Below are 26431 nucleotides of genomic sequence, written 5' to 3' on the forward strand. Positions count from 1 at the left end.
TTTAACATTCAAAATCCTGTCAGTGCATTTACTGTCGTCTGTTTTAAACAAAAGGCACAGACGTTCACAAATAATCATAAAAGTCTAATGAAAACTTAACAGAACGCTGGAGTTGCGTGAAAGAGATACTAAAATTCCATGACTTTTCTAAAGCCTTCTTGAATTTACTAAATTTCATGACTTTTCCAGGCTTGGAAAATGACATTTTCAATTTCCATGACTTTTCCAGGACTTCCATGACCGTAGGAACACTGGTCTTGGAATCGGCTCACAGAGTCACCCAAGACCAGGGGAGTCAAACTCAAATTGACAGAGGCCAAAATTAAAAACTGGGACCAAGTCGTGGGCCAAACTAAATATTTATTGATAAATTTTAAACAACATCTGCATGTTTTCTCTTCTTTCGAGATCTATAATGTTTAACCTTTTCTTATTCAAATAAATGTTTAATAACAGTTTTGCTTAAACATTGAATCCAGAACAAGCAGAATATAAAATAATAACAACATTTTAAGTAAATAATGTCTCTATAGTCCATCTGTAACTGTGGGCAGCTCTAATACAGATCTGATGTTATCTCACGGGCCAAATATAATTATATCACGGGCCAAATTTGGCCCCCGGGCCCGAGTTTGACATGTCTGCCCAAGACCGTGCAGCGTGTCTTCAATGCAAAAATGAGATGGTATCAAAATTTTAAAGAGGAAAGCTGCTCATACAGGGTTAAAGGATCAAGTGTGTGTGTACGAGCAGATTCCAAACCGCAAAAAGACTTTTCTTTGGGAGTGAAAGGCTCAACCTCAACGCCTCGTCATTTTGGTCTTAAAATGTTCGTTTTTATTTTGCTATTTTGTCTGTAAATTCCTTTTCTTAATAACTTTATAACTGCAGGCCTCATGAGCTTCATTTGACTGGTCACAAACTCCCTTAGTCCACTTTTTTACACAGTCTGTGGATCCAAGTAATCAAAATATTTCGCTGCAATCCTTATTTTTTTTCAAATTTTTCAAGTTTTACACTGACTTGAGCAGTTAGTCATGGTTAAGTGTTGCCCTAGTGCCTAAGTTCAAATGTAAGATAAATATTTTTTTAATTCAAATAATAAACAATAATAATAATCATAAATACATAATAAAAATGAAGAAATAGTGCCAAACCTGGTACAAGTGTGCAGTGAACTCCACAAGTGTTTAACAAGATTAAGCTTTGTAAAAGAGGAACTAAAAATGAACTAAAACCGAGTAAAATATTAAAAGCTGCAGAAAATGAGTGGAAAATAATTGTAATTGTTTCAGTGAGTGTTGATGTGTTACCTGGATGTGAAGTCCGTCCACTGCGCAGCTGATGGAGTCCAGAGACGGCACGTGTCTCACTGACCCACACTGGTAATTACTGAAGAAAGAAAAACTGTGATTAGGTAAACTCACAATGACACGTTTGTTTGTAAAATACAGTGAGCAGGAGAAAACCGAGCCAAACATGACATATTATAATCATCAGTTAAAAGAGTGTAATAACACTCCACTCACCAGGTTAAATAGTGGTTGAAAGACTTTCACACATGATCGTTAAGATAAACTAAAGATAAAATGACATGTGCAATGCCAAGTTTATGGACATGGCTAAAAATGCAGTAAGAGGGAGTGTTGTAGTCAAGACCGCACTAATCGAGACCGAGACCAGTCCGAGACCAGGACAAGACCAAGACCAAGGCCACGGCACATCAAGACCAAATTGAGACCGTTCTTGTAATTTTTGACATTTATTTGTATTTTACAGTTATTTTGGCACAAATATATTAATGTTTTTTTGTAGATCTATCTCCATTTTGTCTGATTAATATTCATCCATCCATCCATTTTCTTCCACTTATCCAAGGTCGGGTCGCGGGGGCAACAGTCTGAGGAGGGCCTCCCAGACTTCCCTCTCCACACACACGTCCTCCAGCTCTTCCAGGGGGATCCCGAGATGTTCCCAGGCCAGTCCAGAGACATAGTCCCTCCAGTGTGTCCTGGGTCTTCCCCGGGGCCTCCTCCCAGTGGGACATGCCCAGAACCTCCTGAGGGAGGCGTCCAGGAGGCATCCGGAACAGATGCCCGAGCCTCAACTGGCTCCTCTCGACGTGGAGGAGCAGCGGCTCTACTCCGAGCTCCTCCCGTGTGACTGAGCTCCTCACCCTGTCTCTAAGGGAGCGCCCTCATTTCGAGCGCTTGTATCCGCGATCTCGTCCTTTCGGTCATTACCCAAAGCTCATGACCATAGGTGAGAGTAGGAACGAAGACTGACCGGTAAATCGAGAGCTTTGCCTTTCGACTCAGCTCCTCTTCACCACAACGGTCCGATACAGCGACCGCATCACTGCCAAAGCTGCACCGATTCACCTGTCAATCTCACACTCCATCCTCCCCTCACTGTGAACAAGACCCCGAGATACTTGAACTCCTCCACTTGAGGCAAAGACTCTCCACCCGGAGACGACAAGACACCTTTTTCTGGTCGAGAACCATGGCCTCGGATTTGGAGGAGCTGATCTTCATCCCAGCCGCTTCACATTAATATTCATTTAGGTTTAAAATAAACCAAGTAAATTGTACTGCAGTTAAACACTCTGAACCTTTTTTGGACCCTCACCCACAGTTTGAGAACCTCTTCTTTAAGAGAACTTCCACTGGCACTTTACAGAAAACTGAAGAAAGTGAGGAACATAGGTAGGATTTTAAACCCTAACTTCAACCACATGTCACAGTAGGTCTGTTCTGTGCTGTGGACCTGCTTTGTGCTGTGGACCTGCTTTGTGCCAACACTGAAACATAAATCTGGATTAGTTTTTGCTTTGAGGAAGCCTGTGTGCGCTTTATGCAGGGAGGAGCAAGAGCGTGAAAAGGCGAGGGGCGGCGCGCTGACGTGACACAGATGGACAGGGAGGATGTTTTAAAAAGTTTAACCTGCCCTGTGATACACACTGGTACAAGAGGGGACACGCTCTCTGTGAGCGAGTGTGGTGATGTGCCGCAGTGTCCGCAGGCTCCAGACCAGTGCACAGGCTGCACTGAGACGCCCTGCGCTCCTGCACACCAGTACAAGTTTATTGCCGTCAGCAGCGGCCGTAATGAAAAACGATCACACTCGAGTGTCAGACCACGAGTCCGAGACAAAACTGAATCCAAGCACCTTCAAAACCGAGACAAGACCGAGTCCAAATGCACTTGAGTTCAAGACAAGACCAAGACCGCAAAAAAAACAAAAAAAAAAAAACTGAGTACTACGACACTAAGAGGTACTGTATGTAATAAAAGAATATGTGCAAATGTCTGTCACTCTCTGCATAATATTTTGCTGTTAAAGCTCACACTTGTGCTCACCACAAGAGTCATGTTTTCTATTTAAAAAGTGTAAATTGTGAGATCAAGTACCATCATGTATTCCTAAAAAAAAAAAAAAAAAAAAAAAAAAAAAAAGTAACTCAATAGCACCAAAGGAAAGAGTCACTTAAAGTTTGTATTCAGAATACATATCCTGGGTCACTTTACAACACTGTGTTAAACAAAAAAGTTTTTTTTTTTTCAATTATATTTTTTTAAACTCTCCTCACCTGCCGATGCTGCTTTTCCGGGACAAAGAGCTGCTGGGCGACGCTGGAGGAGTCTGATACGTGTAGTTGAAGTCTGAACCCTTCAGGTCCAAAATCACCTGCACATTTACAAACAGAAAAAAAAGAAAAACACTCAGGTTTAATGAGCTGCTGCTTCCCAACAGTATAAATATATCTGAGTGTTGCTGTGTGTTCACCTGCTCACTGGCCGGGGGCAGTTTGTGAGGCTCTGCTGTGAGGCTGCTCAGATCTTCTAGAATCGTCTGTAGATGAGTCACCTCCCCGAGCATGTTCATCTCATGATCCTGACGAGAAACACAAGACTCTCACTTTTTCACACTCAAGACAAATTAGGGCTGGGCAATTAAATAAAGTCATTTGATGAATTCAGGTTTTTAATAATCGAACTTGTGAAATTGAGGGTTATTATGAAACAAGTTTTGTTTTTCTTACTTGAAAAACAGGGTCATTGTGCAGTTACAATTAAATATCTACACAAATGTAATTTAAGGTGGTTCACAATTTCTTAAATAAGTTCATATGATGGTTCTGCCATTTGAAAGACCAGCAAGTCCTGCTCAGACCAAAATCTTCCAGGGTGCGCAAAAAAAATAAAATGCAAACATTGAGATTTTAGTTTAAGGCCTTAAGAAAAAAACATGAATGATCCTAAACTGTTGATTTCAATAAATACTTTTCTAAAGGTACATTGGAGTTCAAATGTTTCTCTAATAATGTCATGTTTATTTTTGCTTTTTCATGATCTTATGTTCGAGAATAAACAGTTTTTAAAACCCAGTAAGGTTTCTGAGCGCCGAAAAAACATGAAAAACACACTACCCCAAATGTAAGACTTTTTAAGACCTTTTTAAGACGACTTAAATGAAAATCTAGAATCTAAGAGCCACTGTGGATTAAACCTATTCTTCCTCATGATCCATCCAACGTCTACCTCCACTCTACTGATGGTTTACTCGTTGCCGTCGGCGCCAGAAACCAAAGTATTAATTGTGCAAACTCCAAATTCGACGTTCATTCACGTTACACGATTTCAAGTTGTTGTTTGTTTTTCCCCTCCCTCCCTTTAACGTCGCACTGCAGCCTGGTTGAGTAAACAAAAACTAGGCTAATGAAATTTAAGATCTTTGTGAAAAAAATAAGACTTGGACAACATTTAAATTTAAGGACTTTTAAGACCTTTTTAAGACCCCTAAAAAACTTAAAAATTTAACCGTAAACCAGAAAATTTACAAAGTGTTCGATGAAGTCTGACCAGATTTAAGGATTTTTTTTTTTTAATGGAGGCGACTTTGTAAGTTTAAACTTATTTTAAAGAATCAATGTGTAACTTTTTGTTTGTGGGTCCGTCACTTTCTAGTTTCCATGGATACGTCATTTCTCTGCCCGGAATGTTCCACAGTGCGACATTAACCAGCTCTACCTTAAGATTATTCAATTACAGGTGGGTTTAAAGCTCAAAAACGCCTCGAATAACAGACGTTTTTGACTGTGAGCGGGGTCGACTCTCCACAGATCTGACCCGTAACTTGGTTTAGTTTGGTCTAGAAACACTGTGAAACATTCCAGACGAAGCAGAAACATCTCCAGAAGAATTTGACGGACCCTCCACCGGAAAAGTCACAGAAAAGACTTTTGACGCAATGGGAGTCAAATATTTTCCAACTTTGAGTAAAACATAAAGACATAAAAATAAAATAATATAGAATAAAGTGTGCGTCGCGTCGGTACCAGCACGGGTTTGAGCATGGTGACGAAGCTGCAGTATCTGGAACGTTCTTCTATCAGAGCTTTGCACACGGCCCTCTTCTCGGTCTCCTCCAGAACGGCGTATCGAACGTTCACGTCCTGCAAGGCGGTGTCCAGCTGCCCCCGAGCCTCGTCTTTACCTGAAACACACACAGACACAAAGGAAAAGAGGGTCAGACTGCAGCAAGACGCAAGATAGGGAAAAAAAACACTTTCTTTAGACAACGGAATGTGATTTTCAACATTAAACGGTAGTGCTTTCTGTAATATTACCATCGTGTTTATTTTGTATGATCATAAACGATAAACTTTTGTGCTTCTTTATCAGTATTATTAGTTTGTACGGGATAAACGAAGTCCGTAAGTTAGTCTATTTTACTAATAATGACTAAGATTGAAAGAGAAAAGAACGCAGAAATAAAAGAAAAATATAGAAAAGGCGCAATTACAACAACAAACACTGAGACGCAGATTTGCACGGGACTGGTATTATCAGCGGACGTCTGTGTTTGGTGAACTATAGTAGGCAATTTTTGGTAATTTGTGTGTATATTTATGAAATGGATACGACATGTAAGGTAAAAAAAAAAAAAAAAAAGTTTAACAGTATAAAAGAATTTGGATTGGACTTCAACCTTTTCCTTCTGAGCACCAGAAATGGTTCCAACATATGTACACGTATCCTTGTGTTTGTAAAGTACCTCATGCAGGCACGTTGCTCAAATACAAAAATTTAATAAATACAAATATAAAATCATGTGGCTTTGTAGTGTATTGTCTCTATTCTTACGTCACAAAACCGGAAGGACGTTTGGAAACATGTGGATGACGACTTCCTTTGGTCTCTGTCGGCGAAAGTAACTCTGACAAAATCTGAGAAAATGTCCCGGTTTTCTTCATCTAAATGTCACTGTATACTTAATTTTTTCCTTTTATAAATTTCCTATTAATCTATGTATTATAAGTTGTCTAATTAAAAAAAAAAAAAAAAAAAAAAAAAAAAAAAAAAAAACAACACCTGGGTCGAGTCCTTGGGTCATTTGGTACCAGGCTGCACAGAAAGAATGAATAACTTATATTATATACGTCTCTTATTTTGAAAAAATTACCAAATTCTCTGTCTATGACTCTCTCTTGTCGCACGTTAACATGTTTGTCTCGGTCATGTGATGCATAAACTCTAATATTAAACCCACGAGCTGCAAAATGAGTAAAAAAAAAACGACGTCTCTGGAAACGTTTTTTTATTATATTTGCAAAATACCACAGTTTTTGTGTTGGTCGTGTCATTTTATTTTGTCGTATTTATCCGACGCACCTCAGACGCCATGAAAAGTCTGTGAAAATATTGTCTGACATTAAACTGGGCCATGGCGCAAAAATGATGAAGGACCGCTGACACAGAAGACACGATCCGAGTCCCATCCCTCACGGATAATCCACGGTTTTATCTGAATCCCAGTGTCGAGAAACACACCTGAAGTGCTCATCCGCATTTTTCCAGAAGTCTTTCGTTAACAGTGAATACAGCCTATGGAATGTCCTACATCCATATTTAAACACCCCGCAGTCAAATTTTATATTGAAAAGTGACATGTACTTTTGTGAACTACTACAAATCAAGATACTAAAATTTCAGTCTCGACACTAAGGAACAGACCTTAGACTCAATACTGATTCTGTTACTACAACGATAATAAAAACACTCTTTATTTAAACAACAGAGTGTGATTTTCAGCTTCAAATCATAGTGTTTTTTTTTATATTAACACGTGGCTTTATATTCATGCTCTATACTTGGTCTGATACATTTCAAGATCATTCCAAAGCTGTTCAGGAAAGATAAATTTCTGCCCTGTCAATGGGACTTTTTAGTATCGATACCTGTGAAAAATTTGTATCTACTTTCGATATCAGTTTTGTGGAAGTAGTGTTGTGGAGTTTTGCATCCCCTGCGCAGGTTTAGCAGCGACACCTCCAGGTCATTGTTGATATTTCTCTGTGGTTTCCTCTGGTGTCATCCAACTATTACAGAGTTTATCTTTCTTAAATATTATCAGTTTCTTTGGTTAACTCGTCTCACAGAAGTGATACGCTCTGCTCTTCTCATTTTATCTCATTTTATCTGCAGGCTGTCTGTCTTGGTCAGGCTTTGGTCTCAGACTGATGGTAAAAAAAAACTCCTGCCTCAGGCCCCAGAGTCTCCTGCCTCTCTGTACAACTCCAGGACTCGTTAGGACAATTATTTTCCTGAACAATTTTTGACATCACTAGTATGCAGGGTACACTGCAAAAGAGCCTTGCCAAAATTTAAGATATAAACACTTAAAGGTTGTATGGAGGATTTTTTTGTTTTGTTTCAAATTGTCAATGAAAGTTTAAAACACCATTAGAGAGACGCAGCAGCCTTGTAATTATGATGACCAAAAAAAAAAAAAAAAAAGAATGAAAATCTATCAACTGCGGACGCAGTGAGGCCAAATAAACATCAGCCAATAGAAAACGAGGCTCCCTCTTTATCTATTGGCTGTTAGGTTGTCAATCAAACTCCCTACGTTTCTAGTGTAACTGACTCGCCGGCACGTGGGGATTACGTGGTTTATGCAGGGCTTCTTAGAGGCTTTTTCAAACTGTAGCAGTTCGCACAAAGTTTGTTGCGATGACGGACGAGAATCCACGACCGGTTCGCCGCAAAGGAAAGTCATTTTTCGATGTCGCTGAAAGAAGAAGAGAAGGGGAAAAGGAGCGAAGACAAACTGAGGTGATTCTTGGAGATTCCTTCCAGCGATGGCGCGAATGAAGCAGACGAAGGGTCTAAAAACTGACGCGTCGGTCGCTAAATTATTTCTAGACAGGAAACTTCAACAGTAATTCTGAACACGCACTGGATGTAAACAAGCGTGATTTCTAGAGTAAAGAGGCGGGAGGAGGAGGTGTTTCTACTGAGGCTGTGGAGGAGGAAGGTGGTGTCACACATGCACAACATTTGAAAAAGGACTGTCGCTGTATTTCTCTTCCCTTAAAAAATCCTCTATACAACCTTTAAATTTGTCAGAAAATGACTTAAAGTAGTGAAATGATCTGTCCATGCAGCAAGTTCTCTTAAAATAAATGACCTCTAGAATAGAAAGAAGCGTCTCAATAGATCTGAAAACAAGATGAATAACCTGATAGAAGTTTTCAAATCATGGCCACGTCAGAGAAATTTACAGTGTACAGTGTGACTATTAAATATAATTTTCCAAAACACATTTGTTACACCGATATTTTGTTTGAGTCAGTCGGTTTTGGTTGTTGAGGAAGTAAAATTATAATTTGATTCAACTCGTGCAAAATCATTTAAAGTGAACTGCATTACTCATTTACAAACTGTGAAAAGAGGAAGAGTCTGTGATTAAATCCAAGTAATTAAGATAAACATTTGCACGTTCACATTTTCGTATTTTCAGATCAGTTGGTTCAGTTTCCATGGTGACGTGAAATGGGGTGGACTCTTATTACACTATAAATATTATTGGACGCAGAGACACACATCGCGGGCTGTTTATGTCAAAAAGTGCTGATTTTACAATAAACAATAAATTGAAGAAAAACAAATAACAAGAAAAAAGCTGCCCTCCCAGACTGAATAAAAACTGAAGTTCGTACATTACACAATCCTCAAAAGTGTCATGACCTACTTTTTTAAAACTACTTTTTGGCAAATAATAACACGTCTGCATCTTGTATTTTGTTGATTATTTCAATAAAAAAATTATATTTACATAAAGTTAAATTTATATTTAAATAATTAATCATATATAATTCAAATAATTATGACGTAATTACATTTACTGCTGAATTTGCTGCCAAATTTTTGTCACCTGATAAACTCGAGTTCAAACAGTGACAGTCACATGTGCACAGTTCTGTAGAGCCGTTAAAGACAGAAAAATGGCTCATGTTAAAGTACGAAAAGTTGACAGAAATGTTGAGTTTTCAAAGAACAGTGGACAACTGATGTTTTTTTGTGTTCAATGTTGGACCGTGTAGTTTGTCTGATATGTAAAGAAAGTGCGGCGGTTTTCAAAGAATATAATCTGAGTCGTCAGGCTCGAACTATTCTGTTATATGGCCCCGACCCCATCAGTAATGTGGCACCCAGAGAAAAAAGTTTGGTGACCCCTGAAGTAAAATATATACCCACAGAGTCCAAATAATATAGAATACAATAAAAACACAATAATTACAATTTATCAGTCCATAATGAAGTGCAGTATGCAGTAAATACTTACTAACTGTTCAGTAGCCTAATGGACACTGGCACAAAATAATTCTTCAATCTGTTCATGCGACATGTCTACATCTCCAAAGCTCAAAATGCTGTGATGCTCATGATGCAGAACTTTGTTTTCAAGTGAACAGCTTTTTGCATGAACTCATGAATTTTTTCTTTAGCTCCTTTTTCCTTTAGCTTTAGTTCAATAGAGATTGGCGATTAGAGGACTGAAATTATTCAAATGATTCGTGAAATGAGCCCTTCCTGTATTACCACATGACATGACGAGGTGGAATGAAACAAAACACAACTCCAGGTCTGTTTGTGATGAGAAAACCACATTATAACATCATTAAATCGTGTAATATGGAGCTTTTGGTGTTTGCTTTCAGGTGCAGGGACTGAAGTGAACCAGCAGAGGGCGGTACAGCACCAGACTCCCACTCGTACGCTTCAGTTTGACCCTTTTCTCCTCTAACAGTCTCTCTCCAGCTGATAATAAAAGAAAACAGAGCCAGGTCAATATGTGAAAGTGAGACAGAGTGCACAACGAAGCACTCACTACCCTTTAACTTTAACTTTACAAGAAGGCTGGGAAATAAAATCCAGACATTTTGAGATAATCAGCAGTGAAGCAGTCATTTTCTGAATCAAAACTGAATTAAATAAATGAAATAAACATGGGTGGATTGTTTTTTTATGAGGGCAATAGAGAATAAACAGGCAAAGGGCGGTTTTAAGAGCCGATATTAGGCTATTTTCTGATGTTATAATGTCATTTCCTCGTCACAAACAGACCTGGAGTTGTGTTTTGTTGTGTTTTGTTTTGTTTTTTTTCCACCCTGTGACGTCACGTGGTCATACAGGAAGCGCTCGACTTTCACTAGAATCGTTTGGATCATTTCAGAGCTGGAATTTTCAATCTCTACTGGACTAAAGGTAAAAAAAAAAAAAAAAAAAAAAAAAAGAGAGATGTTAATGTGAAAACTACAAGGTGGAAGAGAGCGTTTTGAGCTTTGGAGATGTAAACACAAGAATAATAAAGAGTTACTCAAACATGTGAATGAAATAAAACAACTCCAGGTCTGTTTTTGACGAGATAACAACATTATAACACGACTTAAAGTTCACAAGAGTCAATTTAGCGTAATATAAGACCTTTAATTATCCCCAATAACCCTTCTATATTTATCTCCTGTGCTGTGCTGGGGCTGAATAATTTTAAGAAAACATTAAATTGTGATTTTTCTGGCTGGCAGACATTGCAATTTCAATACAATATATTTCAAATCAATTCGATACGGTTCAATAAAATAATGGCTAAATATAATAACATAAATAATTATAGCTTCCATAAATATAGAGCTTTTCAAGACACCCAAAGCGCTTCAGAACTACTAAAACTAGGTCTGGGTATCATGAAGAAGTTGCCGATACGATACATACGTACCTCGGTACATAGACCACGATACGATACGATACATACCTCGATACAGTGCACTTTCGATTCAGTATGATATATTTCAAATCGATTCGATACGGTTCAGTAAAAAATAAAGGCTAAATCGTGGCTGTGATACTAAAAGTCTTTGTTAAACCACTTCTTGTGCAAAGTTCATATGAAACAAACATTTTAATCATCAAAACAGTGAAAACGTCAAATGTGTCGCATAAATGAGTTTCCTTTTACTCCACAAACAACAAAACTGTAGCTGTAACAAAATAATTTAGTAAAACACACGTGAAAATACTCTTGGTGATATATTGATACAGAAGCCCACGATATCAATACTGTATCATCACATTAAACGATACAATATATCGATATTCTGATATTTTTGCACACCCCTAACTAAAACTACGACTAAAAGTCTTTGTTAAATCACTTTTTGTGCAAAAGTTCATATGAAAAACATCGTGAGCCTCCTCATCATATCGTGAGCTTCCCCGCGATATCGTACCGTGAGGTTCATACCGTGACAATATCGTATTGTGAGACTTAAACATGGCCTAGCGCACAGGTGTCAAACATACGGCCCGTGGGCTGGATCCGGCCCTCCAAGACCTTTAATGTGGCCCTCGGCTGATTTTCTACTAAAATATTTTAATTCTATTTTCTATTAAAATCTTGTTAATTTTCTGTGGTGTTTATCACAGCAGCGTCTCCAGCGTCTCTGTACGTGGCCCCTCCCACCAGAGCAGCACAAATGAAGACTTGTCTCTTTCCAAACGCTCTTAAAGGACGATCGTTTTGACTGTTGACCGTGACACCCTCATCAGAAAAATGTTCAACATGAGAAAAGTGGAGCCGAGTGCAGGATTTTACAACAAAAATTGACTTATTCCTGTTTACAAACAAGTTCATGTTAAAACATTGTGTTGAAATTGCATTTTTCTTAAAGTTTCAGGTTGTTCATAATATTATAATATTTTGTAAAAGAAAGAGTTCATCAATTAAAAAAGATTTCTGTAATAGATTTGTGTTTCTCTGCACAAATATTTGAACTTATTGCTATTTTGGGGGTTTATATGACATGAGTTTTCTGATCCGGCCCCTCTTGGTCAAAGTAGGTTGGATACGGCCCCCGGACCAAAATGAGTTTGACACCCCTGTCCTAGCGTATAATAAAAAATTAAAATTGTTCCTCAAATATGTGTGAATGAAACAGAAAACACAACTCCAACCACATTTTAACACGGAATAAACCTCACAAGAATCAGTTTTTTTGTGTAATACACTGCAGGACCTTTAAGACGGGGGTTCTTAACCTTTTCGACGCCGAGGCCTGATTTTTCCCAATTTAAAAAAAATATATAAATAAATGAATAAATATTAGCACTGTATATGATTTGAGGAGGTCCGGTCAGAGAAAACCTCAAGCAGAGGTCCGGTCTAACTTGCATTATGATTGTGATACAGAAGTCTGCTGTGTACAAAGTTCTACATGCTGCTGTTTTATGAGGACGGACCGCGATGTCGATACCTTTCGTGATTGGGAGTAGCCTGCCTCTGTTCTCTGTTGTTCTCTGTCCCTGAGGTTAAGAATCACTGCTTTAAGACTAACAGAGCAACTGGATCTCAACATAAACACACGCGTAACTACCTGAATTAAAACCAGGATAAATAATGCCATAATGTGGAAGTTTTCAGACAGAGCAGTAACATCTCCCCGGAGACGAGCAGGAGGCAGATCCACGCTGCACCTGCCAGTTTCACTTCAACTGTTGCTCTAATAAAAGAGCATTTATACATTAGAGGAAGTGCAGCCTGCGGTCGGACGGGTTTAGAGCTCACATCTGGACAGACGACACCAGGGATGTGACGATACTCAAATTTATCGATATGACGTTTTCACGATACGTATCCAATAAACTCTATTTCTACAGCAAATTTCATGAACAAAACAGTTTCCGAAGAGCTGCAAAATGATCAAATCCTGATCTTGAGACGACTGTTCACTCTTTTATTTCATCTCGTTTAGACTTTTGTAATTCTCTTTTTACTTGTTTTAACTACGGCTGAAGTTTTCGATACGATACAATATATTTCAAATCCATTTGGTACGGTTCAATAAAAATTATGCCTAAATATGATAATATAAATAATTACCTCCGCCAAGGAGGTTATGTTTTTGCCGGCGTTTGTCTGTTTGTTTGTTTGTTTGTTTGTTTGTCTGTTTGTTTGTTTGTTTGTTTGTCTGTTAGCAACATAACTCAAAAAGTTATGGACCGATTTTGATGAAATTTTCAGGATTTGTTGGAAATGTGAAAAGGAAGAACTGATTTCATTTTGGGTTTGATCCGGAAGAAATCCTGGATTCTGGATCACTTTGAAATTTTAGTTAACATTGTGGTAAATGGGGCCAAAAATTTAGTTTCTCAATATCTCGGTTAATTATTGACCAAACCCCATGAAATTTGACTCAGGGATGGACAATGGGATCCTCTTTCATATTCCAAATTGAAAGATACGAGACAAATATTTATGGAAAACACAATTAATATGAGGGGGACTGTAGTCCTTGGCGGAGTCTGCGCTCTCTGACTGCTTTTCTAGTTATACCTTCCATTTATACAGCACTTTTCAAGACACCCAAAGTGCTTCACAATAACACACAAACACGAGTGGGGTTAAATTGTGGCTGTGATACTAAAAATAGGGATGTCCCGATCACCTTTTTTTGCCCGAGTCCAAGTCCGAGTCATTTGATTTTGAGTATCTGCCGATACCGAGTCCCGATCCGATACTTCTATAAAACATTATAAAATGAACTTAGAGCAAAGAATAAGATCCAGGATGTTTGGAGGATCAGATTGTGTTGATTTCATGTGGAGTATTTGGGCTGAACTTAGTGTGAAAAATCAAATGTCCAAAGCTTTAATTTTATTAACTTTTCTAACCATGAACCATCATTGTTGAAAATCTGGACTTTTCACAGTCTGGTCTTGGAATGTGTAACTTAGTAAACTTAATGAACTGGACAAAACAGGAACCAGACCAGAACCAGATCAGACCTGAGACTCGACTCTGCACAATCTACACTTTGTATATTTGATATTATATGTTTGCATGTGGATTATATTTGAAACATTTAGGCTCGTCTATGAAATCTAAATAATACAAAATCTTACCAAATAAAAACGAGATGACAGAAGCTCCACAGCCTCTGTCCCCCTGCACCAACACCACATCCACAAACCCACAGAGGAGCAACACCACAACATCAGTCCCACTGATCAATAGACACTTCACGCCGCTGGACGCACCCTCCTCGCCAAAAACGTCAGCTCCAATGCGCAACATGCAAACAAACAGCACCGTGTGACGACGCCATCGGCCGCGCAGGTGTGAACACGAGCCACAGAACCACAGGTAACACGGCCCAAAAGTCCCACTAGGACAGTCGGGCTGACTGGACGTCCCTGAGCAAATCCCACGCCTCAGTAAAAAAACAAAAAACAAAACTGTTGTGTGCTGTGTGTCCTGTGTGCTGTATACATATATTATTTATCCAATACCTGATCGGAACATAACGGCCGAGTCCAGATTGAGTCTAAAAGTCTTTGTTCTTGTGTAAAGTTCATATGAAATACAAACATTTTAATCATTAAAACAGTGAAAATGTCAAATGTGTCGCAAAAATGAGTTTCCTTCCACTAAACAAACAACAAAACTGTAGCTCTGTAACAAAATAATTTAGTAAAATAAACCAAAAAATGCACTTGGCGATATATCGATACAGCAGCCTATGATATCGAAACTGTATCATCATCACATTAAGCGATACGATATATTGATATTTTGATATTTTCACACACTCAGAGATTTAACACTTTTACACTTCAGCGGCTGCAACTTTTACAAAACGCGGCTGAAAGATTTTTAACAGGAACGAACAGACGAACACACATCACACCAGTTCACTTGACTGCACGGGCTTCCTGTTCAGTTCCGTGTAGATTTTAAAATCCTGGTTTCAATTTACAGAGCTTCCGGTTCTCAGGTCAGGGCTTCTTGACGGTCCCAAAGACCCGATTTAACACTTGGGGGGACCAGTCCTTTCAGGCTTAGACAAAGACTCTGGCAATGAGCAGTAAAAAGTTATAAATTATTTGAACATTTTATGGCCATTTCTGGTGAATTTCTTGCTCACTGTCTCTTTAATTTGTGCTGGGTGACGTAACAAAACATTCTGAAGTGTGTTTGGAGCAGTGGAAAACAGCTGTAGGCCCCATGTGCAGTCCAGAGCAGGTAACTTTCCACACACACACACGCTGATACACACACACACACACACACACACACAGAGAGAGACACACTGTTTCCATGCTTTGTGAGAACATTACATTGACTAAAATTAATTTCCAGGGAACTGAGCCTGAACTTAACCTAAATCCTACTCACAGACTTTAAAAAGAAGTGAGAAGTTCAACTCCAGTCAAATGAAGCTCATTGAGGCTGGAAATTATATATATATTTCTTTTTAATTTGCAATTTATTCTGTGATTTTTCACATAAGTCACAGTACATATGCATAGTTTTGTTTTTTTTCCCCCACATAAAATGAATATCAAAGAGTACATAAAAAGAAAAATAAATAATAATGATAATATTAAAAAGTATGAATGAACCAATAATTTGAATCAAAATAAATAAATAAATTTAATTAAATAAATAAAAATAATTAATTAATTAAATAAATAAATTTTTAATAAAATAAATATAATATATATAAAAAAAAAAAAATTAAAAAAAAAACCCCAAAAAACAAATAAAATAAAATAGTGACAATAAAAAGGCTAGCAAATACAGGAGTGAATTTGGAGCCTAACCCCATAGCTCCCGTGTTCCAAATAGGAAGTGAACACGGGTGCGCTTCCGGCTTCATCGATTTTGTCTCCAATTTAGTTAACACTGATATAAAATTACCCCCACTCTCTGTGACCGCTGCTGTGAGCTCGTATTAATCCGCTCTAAATGATCCTGGTGGTTTTATTTCACTATTTTGTCCATAAATCAATTCCAATCCCCAATACGGATTTGACTCCACCGCTGTGACCGCACGCTTCGATGAGCTTCATTTGACTGGATCTGAACGCTGTGGGCGACGCCACGCTCCCTCAGTCCACGTCTTTACACCGTCTGCGGCCACAGGAGGAGGAGGTGAGTTTGAGTTCAACAGAAACAAACCTCTTCTGTGCCCAAAAAAACCTTCCCTCCCTCCTTCACAGCTCACGGTAAGTTTGGAAAAGATGAGGCTGAGTCAGATCGGACACAAAGGAGCCTTGAGTGGGCGAGCGTCAGATCAGCGGTGAGAATACAGGTGGGTGGGAGATTGTAGAAATAGAAACAGTTATACTTATATGTATTTTTATTTTGCGCCTTCAATATCGTGTTCCAGAGTACGGCATTTTATTTTATTTAATCTCCATGGAGACAAGCCGCCCACATCCAAGTTACAGGTCAGAGCTACAGAGAAGTGGCACATTTTGTGAGTTGTGACTGAATAAATACAAGATATATTTGTTTAATGCCACACAGCGGAACATTCCAGGCAAAAAAAAAACATCACCATGGAGACAAGCAGATCGCAGAACCTCTAGTGTACCGGAAAAGTTACACGAATGCACCTTTAAATTTACAGCGCAGGTCGATAATTCATGCATATAAATTTTACAACAACTCACCCTTTTGTAGCAGATAATGCTCCCTACAACTGTACAACAATAGATAATACTCCCTACAACTGTACAACTACTCCCCCTTATGTAACAGATAATACTCCCTACAACTGTACAACTTGACCTTATATAACAGATAATACTCCCTACAACTGTACAGCAATAATACTCCCTACAACTGCAATAACTCACTCTTATGCAACATATAATACTTCCTACAACTGTACAGCAATAATACTCCCTACAACTGCAATAACTCACTCTTATGTAACAGATAATACTCCCTACAACTGTACAACTCACCCTTATGTAACAGATAATACTCCCTACAACTGTACAAGAAATCGCTCTCATGTAACAGATAATACTCCCTACAACAAATTGCTCTTAAGTAACAGATAATACTCCCTACAACTGTGCAACAACTCCCCCTTACGTAACAGATAATACTCCCTACAACTGTACAACTCACCCTTATATAACAGATAATACTCCCTACAACTGTACAACAAATCACCCTTACGTAACAGATAATACTCCCTACAACTGTACAACTCACCCTTATGTAACAGATAATACTCCCTACAACTGTACAACAACTCACTCTAATCTAACAGATAATACTCCCTACAACTGTACAACAAATCGCTCTTATGTAACAGATAATACTCCCTACAACTATACAACAACTCCCTCTTATGTAACAGATAATACTCCCTACAACTGTACAACAACTCAATCTTATGTAATAGATAATACTCCCTACAACTGTTCAACAGATAATACTCCCTACAACTGTACAACTCACCCTTAAGTAACAGATAATACTCCCTACAAACGTACAACAGATAATACTCCCTACAACTGTACAAATAGCTGAGATATTTTTATTACTTTTTTTTATTGTCATTTTATTTGTACATGCACAATTATATAATTATGCCTTATGTTATTTTATTTATTGATTGATTTTTATTTATTTATTTTATGTACCTTTAACATTTATATTAATTGTATGTGTGTAAAAAAAAAAAAAAAAAAAAAAAAAAACTGGGCATATATACTGTGACTTATGTGGGAAAAAAAAAGCACTGAATAAATTGAAAAAAAAAAAAAAAAAAAGTAAAACAATAATTAAGCCTTAGCCACTGTGTCCGAGTAATTTCCTTTGTGTATCAGTAAAGTCTAAGTGTCTCGCCCGAGGACACAACAACAGCAGCATTCATCTGCGGGAGCTGGAATCGCAAAAAAAAAAAAAAAAAAAAAATTAAATGTTTAACTACTTTCTCATCTCGTTCGAAGCCATTAACACCAGATCCACTTTCCCGGCTCCGAACAGGTCCGTCAACATTCCTCCGCGCAAGGCAACACTCGCCCCGGGCCGAGTTAAATCAGGCCCACGCCGGGGGAATTGTGGGTACTCTGCGTCTGTTGTGTGCGAGTCCCACGGCCCACACGGATCAGGACGAACCCGGGACCGACCGACCGACTTTCGCGTCGTGTGGGAGGCGGAGGAGCTCGGGGGGAAAAAGTGTCCGACAAGCACAAACAGGCTCCGGATTAAAACGGGAAAAGCTGTGTTGCGTTTCCCACTGGCCGGATTTCAAAGCACAAGTTTGGGTAATTTAAGCTTTGATGCGTTCGGAGGATTAACTTTATTACACACTTTATATATTATTCGCGTGACATCTGCCGTTTCAGTTCGCTGTATTGTCAGTACGAGTAATTATTATTATTATTATTTAAGTTAAAGTGACTCTTAAAGGGCCAAAGTTAATGTGTTTTCTGATCTGTTATAATGTCGTTTCTTCATCTCAAACACACCTGCAGTTTGTTTGTTTAGTCGGCTTGTTTACTGTGTTTACTTGGTTTGTTTAGTTGTTTAGTTTGTTTAGTTGGTTGGTTGGTAAGTAAATAAGCAAGTAATAGGCTGGTGGGTTGGTTAACTTAGTTTAGGTTTGTTAGTTTATTTTAGGTTGGTTGGTTGGTTTAGTTCAGGTTGGTAGGTAGGTAAGTAAGTAAATTGGTTGGTTAGTTTAATTTAGTTAGTTTAGTTTAGGTAGGTTGGTTAGTTTAGTTTGGTTTGGATTAGGTTGGTTGGTTTAGTTTAGTTTAGTTGGTTAGTTTAGTTTTGGTTGGTTGTTTTGTTTAGTTGGTTAGTTTGGTTTGGATTAGTTTTGGTTTAGTTTAGTTAGTTGGTTTAGTTAGTTTAGGTTGGTTTAGGTTGGTTGGTTAGGTTGGTTTGGATTAGGTTGGTTGGTTTAGTTTAGTTTAGTTGGTTAGTTTAGTTTTTGGTTGGTTGTTTTGTTTAGTTTGGTTAGTTTGGTTTGGATTAGGTTGGTTGGTTTAGTTTAGTTTAGTTGGTTAGTTTAGTTTAGGTTGTTTGTTAGTTTAGGTTGGTTGGTTAGTTTAGTTTAGGTTGGTTGGTTAGTTTAGGTTGACTGGTTGGTTGTTTAGTTTAGTTTGGTTGGTTAAGTTTAGGTTGGTTGGTTAGTTTAGTTTGGTAGGTAGGTAAGTAAGTAAATAGGTTGGTTGGTTTGTTAGTTTAGGTTGGTTGGTTTTGGCTGGTCTAGGTTGGTTAGTTTTGGTTGGCTGGTTGGTTGTTTAGTTTAGTTTGGTTGGTTGAGTTTAATTTGGTTAAGTTTAGGTTGATTGTTTAGTTTAGTTTGGTAGGTAGGTAGGCAAGTAAGTAAATAGGTTGGTTGGTTTGTTAGTTTAGTTTAGGTTGGTTGGTTTTGGTTGGTTTAGGTTGGTTAGTTTTGGTTGGCTGGTTAGTTTAGGTTGGTTAGTTTTGGTTGGCTGGTTGGTTGTTTAGTTTAGTTTAATTTGGTTGGTTGGTTTAGTTTTTTGGGTTTAGTTTAGTTTGTTTAAGTTTAGGTTGGTTGGTTAGTTTAGTTTGGTAGGTAAGTAAGTAATTAGGTTGGTTGGTTTGTTAGTTTAGTTTAGGTTGGTTGGTTTAGGTTGGTTAGTTTTGGTTGGTTAGTTTTGGTTGGCTGGTTAGTTTAGGTTGGTTGGTTTAGGTTGGTTAGTTTTGGTTGGCTGGTTGGTTCTTTAGTTTAATTTGGTTGGTTTAGTTTAGTTTGTTGGTTTAGTTTAGTTTGGTTAAGTTTAGGTTGGTTGGTTAGTTTAGTTTGGTAGGCAAGTAATTAGGTTGGTTGGTTTGTTAGTTTAGTTTTGGCTGGTTGGTTAGTTTAGTTCAGGTTGGTTTGTTTGTTTGTAGTAATTATTGCAAGTTACAGCAAGTCTTGAAGCAAAACAGTTGATTTTTGCGAGAGGAAACCACCATTTTCTATCGTCGTTTCTGTCGTCAATGATCAGCTTGGAGTATTTTATAAAGGACAACTCTACCGTCTGGTCTTTGTCCTTCGAGTTCAGACTTTGGAGGAACAAATATGACTTTTTTGTGTTAAATAAGGATTATAAAACAGACCCTTCGAGCCTACAGATCCTTCTCTCGTTATGACGGTGCCAGCTGGAATAAAAAGCCATGTATATGAGGATTACAAGGCGAGCGAAGGAGTTTCGGGCCTCCTCCTGACTCAGCGGCCTGCGTGCTTCTCGCTCTTAGTTGTTGTCAGTTGTTCAGACTGTGAGCAGATCCATAATTACACGCTTCAGCCTGATACACAAGGAAAAGTTACTGTTTCTGACTCACTATATTATTACAGAACAGACACCAACCTCCTCCTCCTCCTCCGCTCAAACATCTACACCAGTCCAGAGCAGTGTTGTTGTTGTTTGTTTTTTATCTGATCCGATACTAGTGCTGTAGTCAAGGTTGCAATAATCAAGACCAAAACCAGGCTGAGACCACAGGGTCCCGACCAAGATCTCTGAGGGTGGAGACTGAGATAAGACCAAGACCACAGCCCACAGAGACCAGATCAAGACCATCTTTGACATTTTCCACATTTATTTGTATTTTACAGTTATTTTGGCACAAATACATCCATGTTTTTATAAATCTATCTCCATTTTATCTGATTAATGTTCATTTAAGCTTAAAATAAGACAAACAAACTGTACTGCACTAAAACACCCTGCACCCCTTTTTTGGACCTTCACCCAAAGTTTGAGAACCCGTCTTTCAGAGAACTTCTACTGGCACTTTACAGAAAACTTTGAAGAAAGTGAAGAAAGTGTGTAGAATTTTTAAACCAGTTTTTAAACCTGTTTTTTTTTTTCAAGTTTCTAACTGGATGTGGGAAGAATCCCTCAGTCGTCCAGGTAGAAATTGTTCTCGAGACGTGTGAAGAAGTGAAGAAGCAGCTTGGATGAGCTGCGAAACGTCTTCAACCAAACTAACTTTTGTCCATTCGATAAACAGAATTTTCTAACTGGAGTTTCATTCTGTTACTGGTTTTGCAGTGGGATTTAGACTCTGCACATTTACCAAACGCACATCGAGACAAATACAGATGCATTTGTGAACTTTTATTAGACAAACTTCAACCACATCGCGGTAAAAAGTTTGTCAGTCGTAATGAAATATGATTGCGCTCGTCAAGTGTCCAACCTCGAGTCCGAGACAAGACCGAGTCCAAGCGCCTTCAAGACCGAGACAAGACCGAGTCCAAACCCCTTCAAGACCGAGACAAGACCGAGTCCAAACCCCTTCAAGACCGAGACAAGACCAAGTACAAGCGTCTTCAAGACCAAGACAAGACCAAGTCCAAGCGCCTTCAAGACCGAGACAAGACCGAGACAAGACCGAGTCCAAGCGCCTTCAAGACCGAGACAAGACCGAGTCCAAGCGCCTTCAAGACCGAGACAAGACCGAGTCCAAGCGCCTTCAAGATCGAGACAAGACCGAGTCCAAGCGCCTTCAAGACCGAGACAAGACCGAGTCCAAGCGCCTTCAAGACCGAGACAAGACCGAGTCCAAGCGCCTTCAAGACCGAGACAAGACCGAGTCCAAGCCCCTTCAAGACCGAGACAAGACCAAGACCAAGCGCCTTCGAGACCGAGACAAGACCGAGTCCAAGCGCCTTCAAGACCGAGACAAGACCGAGTCCAAGCGCCTTCAAGACCGAGACAAGACCAAGTCCAAGCGCCTTCAAGACCAAGACAAGACCGAGTCCAAGCGCCTTCAAGACCGAGACAAGATCCCGAAGACGACAAGACCGAGTCCAAGCGCCTTCAAGACCGAGACAAGACCGAGTCCAAGCGCCTTCAAGACCGAGACAAGACCAAGACCAAGCGCCTTCAAGACCGAGACAAGACCGAGTCCAAGCGCCTTCAAGACCGAGTCCAAGCGCCTTCAAGACCGAGACAAGACCGAGTCCAAGCGCCTTCAAGACCGAGACAAGACCGAGTCCAAGCGCCTTCAAGACCGAGACAAGACCGAGTCCAAGCCCCTTCAAGACCGAGACAAGACCAAGACCAAGCGCCTTCGAGACCGAGACAAGACCGAGTCCAAGCGCCTTCAAGACCGAGACAAGACCAAGACCAAGCGCCTTCAAGACCAAGACAAGACCAAGACCAAGCGCCTTCGAGACCGAGACAAGACCGAGTCCAAGCGCCTTCAAGACCGAGACAAGACCGAGTCCAAGCCCCTTCAAGACCGAGACAAGACCGAGTCCAAGCCCCTTCGAGACCGAGACAAGACCGAGTCCAAGCCCCTTCGAGACTGAGACAAGACCGAGTCCAAGCCCCTTCAAGACCGAGACAAGACCGAGTCCAAGCCCCTTCAAGACCGAGACAAGACCGAGTCCAAGCCCCTTCGAGACTGAGACAAGACCGAGTCCAAGCCCCTTCGAGACTGAGACAAGACCGAGTCCAAGCGCCTTCAAGATCAAGACGAGATCAAAACCGAAAAAAACTGTGTCAAGACTGATAAAACCTTGAGTACTACAACACTGTCCGATACTGATACTTGGAGACAGAAGCTCAGTTGGTAGAGCGTTTGTCCACTGATACAAAGTTTACTGATAAACGACTCTTAAAAACTCATCGCGGTGAGTAGTTAAGACGCTCTGAATTCAGAAGGGAAGTGAGGAAGAACTTTGGACAACTGAAACTGTTAAAAACGAACTTCTGGATTTTCATGTTTTTAAAATCAGGCACAGCGTCTTTAAAACCACAAATGAGGTAACTTTATTTACAGGTTTTGTCTTGTTCCTCTCTACAAAGATGATTACAAACGCTTCTGAGTATTTCTTGCCTTCTGATACAGGACAAGTGAAAGGTTTGGATACACCATCTCAAAATTTTATTATTTTTTTTCTTTCGGCGCTTTATATACACACAGCAAATATGTGGATTTATTTTGTGAAGAAAAAAAATTTAATTCCTGTACTAAACATTTTTCGACAAAACAGGATTTGGGCATAAATTTTTTTTTTTTTTTTTTTCAAGTTTAGCATTTTGTAATGATGTTTAAAGGTGCATTGTGTAACTTTTCTGGTCGAGAGTCCAGCATTAAACCTTTCTATTATTATTATTATACCAAACCAGACCAAGTTACAGGTATTTTTGAGCTATAAAATCACCTGTAATTAAAAAAGAAAAAGGGTTTTAAGTCTCATCTTAAGACCCATTTTTATTCTTTGGCTTTTAATTAATCTTTAATTTAATTTTTTATTTGATTTTATTTATTTATTTTCATTTTTAGCTTTATGCATTTGAACACTTTTTATTACTTATTGTTTTTATTTATGATTTACCGTCTTTTATTGTATTATTTTGTTTGTGCTGCACTTTGAAAACTCTATTTAAAGAGCACATTTTATAAACAATTTATGAATCCAAATACATGGATTTATATTTAAAAAACAAAAGTGAAATTCCTCTACTAAACATTTTTCGATAAAACAAAGGGTGTCTAATTTGACGATTTGGTTGTGTAACTTCTCTGGTCGAGGGTCCAGCCTTAAACCTTTCTGTTATTATGGAGACCAAACCAGACCAAGTTACAGGTCAGATCTGTGGAGAGGCAACGCCGTTCACAGTCAGAATGTTGTTTTTATAGATATTTTTGAGATATAAATCCACCTGTAATTGAAAAACATAGGAGTGTTTTAAGACCCCTTTTTACTCTCTGTCTTTTAATTAATGTTTAAAGATTTTATTTGATTTTATTTATTTTTTAAAAGCATTTTTAGCTGTATGCATTCGAACACTTTTTTATTTATTGTTTTTATTCATGATTTACTGTCTTTTATTATTTTAATTAATTAAATTGAAATTAATTTAATCAAAATAAATAAAATGTGCTATAGAATAAAGTGCGTTAGACTAAAAAAAAACGTAAAGTAGAGCTGTCGTACTGCGGAAAATTCGAAGCAGAGCAATGACGTATCCATAGAAACAAGGTGGTGAGGGACGCCCAACCAAAAAGTTACACAATGCAGCTTTAAAACAGACCTTTTTTTTTCTTTCTTTGCTACATAATTCCATATATCTTAGTCCATAAAGTTCACGTCTTCTGTGTGTGTATAAAATGTACAAAAGTAGTAAACAGATTTTTTTTGTATTACTTAATTTTCTATTTTAGTTTGTACATTTACATTTATATAATTATGCCTTATTTAACACCTACTATCTTTTTATACTACTTATAAAAAATTAAATAAAAGTAGTATAAGTTCCCTGATCCAGAAGGGAACTTATCTATGTGCAATTATTTTTAAGTCTATTTTGAAATTATTTTTAAGCCGTTATCTATTATCTGTTTTATTACATGTTACCTTTTTTCCTGCTGTTCTTGAACTGTGCGTTGCAACACTGGAATTTCCCCACTGTGGGACTAATAAAGGCATATCTTATCTTATCTTATCTTAAAGTTTGTCTAAGTCTAAACATATAGAAAAAAAAAAAAGCGTTGAATGAGACGGTGAGTCCAAACTTCTGGCCGTTTTACAAAGACCCGGTCACGTGACTCGTCCCGTCCAATCAGACGCGGGCACTGGAGGTCCACATCTGCAGCAGTTTAGCAGCAGCAGAAGAAGAAAACGACGGCGGGAGACGCTGCGGCCACATCAGTCGCCGCTCTGTTTACTATGGGCGGACCCGACGCAGGAGGCTATTTCTGTAATCAAGGCTCATTTCGGTCCACGAGGGAAAAAAAAACGACGGATCTGGGTTTGGACTTTTGGTTTGGTTTTCTGAGCCCTGATCCCAGGACCGGGACTCGGAACGGCTCAGAGGGAGGGGGAGAGAAAAATGAAATGATAATGAAAGTGTAATTTTCTGAGAGGGAGTATTATACCGCGAGATGAAACGTGTTCGTGTTTAGTCTGGGTTCAGTTCTGTGTGGATCTTTAGACCTGGACGAGAACCAGGACTAAACAGACCCGACAATCTGGATCTGATTCAGTTAAGAGACACAGAGAGAGAGAGAGAAAGATAGAGATAGAAGGATAGATAGAGATAAACAAAGAGAGATAGAGGGATAAAGGAAGAGATAGAGAGAAAGAGATAGAGGGATAGACAGATAGATAAAGAAGTGGAGGGAGGGGTAGGGAGGGATAGAAGGATGGACAGAGGGCAGGAGGGATGGATGGAGGGAGGGATTGAGGGATAGAGAGAGGGAGAGATAGACAGAAACAGACAGATAAATAGAGAGAGATAAAGATAGATAGATAGATAGATAGATAGATAGAGGGTGGGAGGAATAGAGGGAGGGAGGGAAGGACAGAGGGAGGGATAGATAGATAAAAGGATAGATAGGGACAGAAAGAGGGAGGGAAGGATAGAGGGAGATAGAGAGAGAGAGAGACAGAATGATAGAGCAATAGAGAAAGAGAGAGGGAGGTAGGGATAGCGGGAGGGATAGAAGGATGGATAGAGGGCAGGAGGGATGGATGGAGGGAGGGATTGAGGGATAGAGAGAGGGAGAGACAGACAGAAATAGACAGACAGATAAGATAGATAGATAGATAGATAGATAGATAGATAGATAGATAGATGGTGGGAGGGATAGAGGGAGGGAGGGAAGGACAGAGGGAGGGATAGATAGATAAAAGGATGGAGGGAGGTAGGGACAGAAAGAGGGAGGGAAGGCTAGAGGGAGATAGAGAGAGATACAGATAAATAGAGAGACAAAGACAGAATGATAGAGAAAGAGAGAGGGAGGTAGGGATAGAGATAGAGAGATAGCCAGAGGAAGGGAAGGAAGGATAGATAGATAGAGGGAGGGAGAGTGGGGGTGAAATTGATAGAGGGATAAGAGGGATAGAGAAGGATTGAGGGATAGATAGAGGGAGGGGGAGGGAAGGATAGAGGGAGGGAGGGTGAAATTGATAGAGGGACAAGAGAGATATAGAGAGAGAGAGAGAGAAGGATAGAGATAAACAAAGAGAGATAGAGGGATAGACAGATAGATAGAGAAGTGGAGGGAGGGGTAGGGAGGGATAGAAGGATGGATAGAGGGCAGGAGGGATGGATGGAGGGAGGGATTGAGGGATAGAGAGAGGGAGAGATAGACAGAAATAGACAGATAGAGAGATAAAGATAGATAGATAGATAGATAGATAGATAGATAGATAGATAGATAGATAGAGGGTGGGAGGGATAGAGGGAGGGAGGGAAGGACAGAGGGAGGGATAGATAGATAAAAGGATGGAGGGAGGTAGGGACAGAAAGAGGGAGGGAAGGCTAGAGGGAGATAGAGAGAGAGAGATAGACAGATA

The 26431-nt window shown here is 39.1% G+C and overlaps 1 protein-coding gene across 1 annotated transcript in view; it reads right to left on the reverse strand.

Moving 5' to 3' along the window:
- mtss1 (MTSS I-BAR domain containing 1) overlaps positions 1-26431 on the reverse strand; it is a 145645-nt gene that overhangs the window by 11999 nt on the left and 107215 nt on the right. Inside the window, exons 7-10 of the mRNA XM_055160134.1 lie at positions 5342-5499; positions 3790-3897; positions 3593-3690; positions 1314-1392 (exon numbers count right to left, since the gene is read on the reverse strand). Of these exons, the coding sequence (XP_055016109.1) occupies positions 1314-1392; positions 3593-3690; positions 3790-3897; positions 5342-5499 (443 nt within the window). The remainder of the gene's footprint in view (positions 1-1313; positions 1393-3592; positions 3691-3789; positions 3898-5341; positions 5500-26431) is intronic.

This window comes from Boleophthalmus pectinirostris, unplaced genomic scaffold (genome assembly GCF_026225935.1).
Source record: "Boleophthalmus pectinirostris isolate CB_2022bp ecotype Guang Dong unplaced genomic scaffold, ASM2622593v1 HiC_scaffold_3, whole genome shotgun sequence".
In the NCBI taxonomy this organism is placed as follows: Eukaryota; Metazoa; Chordata; class Actinopteri; order Gobiiformes; family Gobiidae; genus Boleophthalmus; species Boleophthalmus pectinirostris.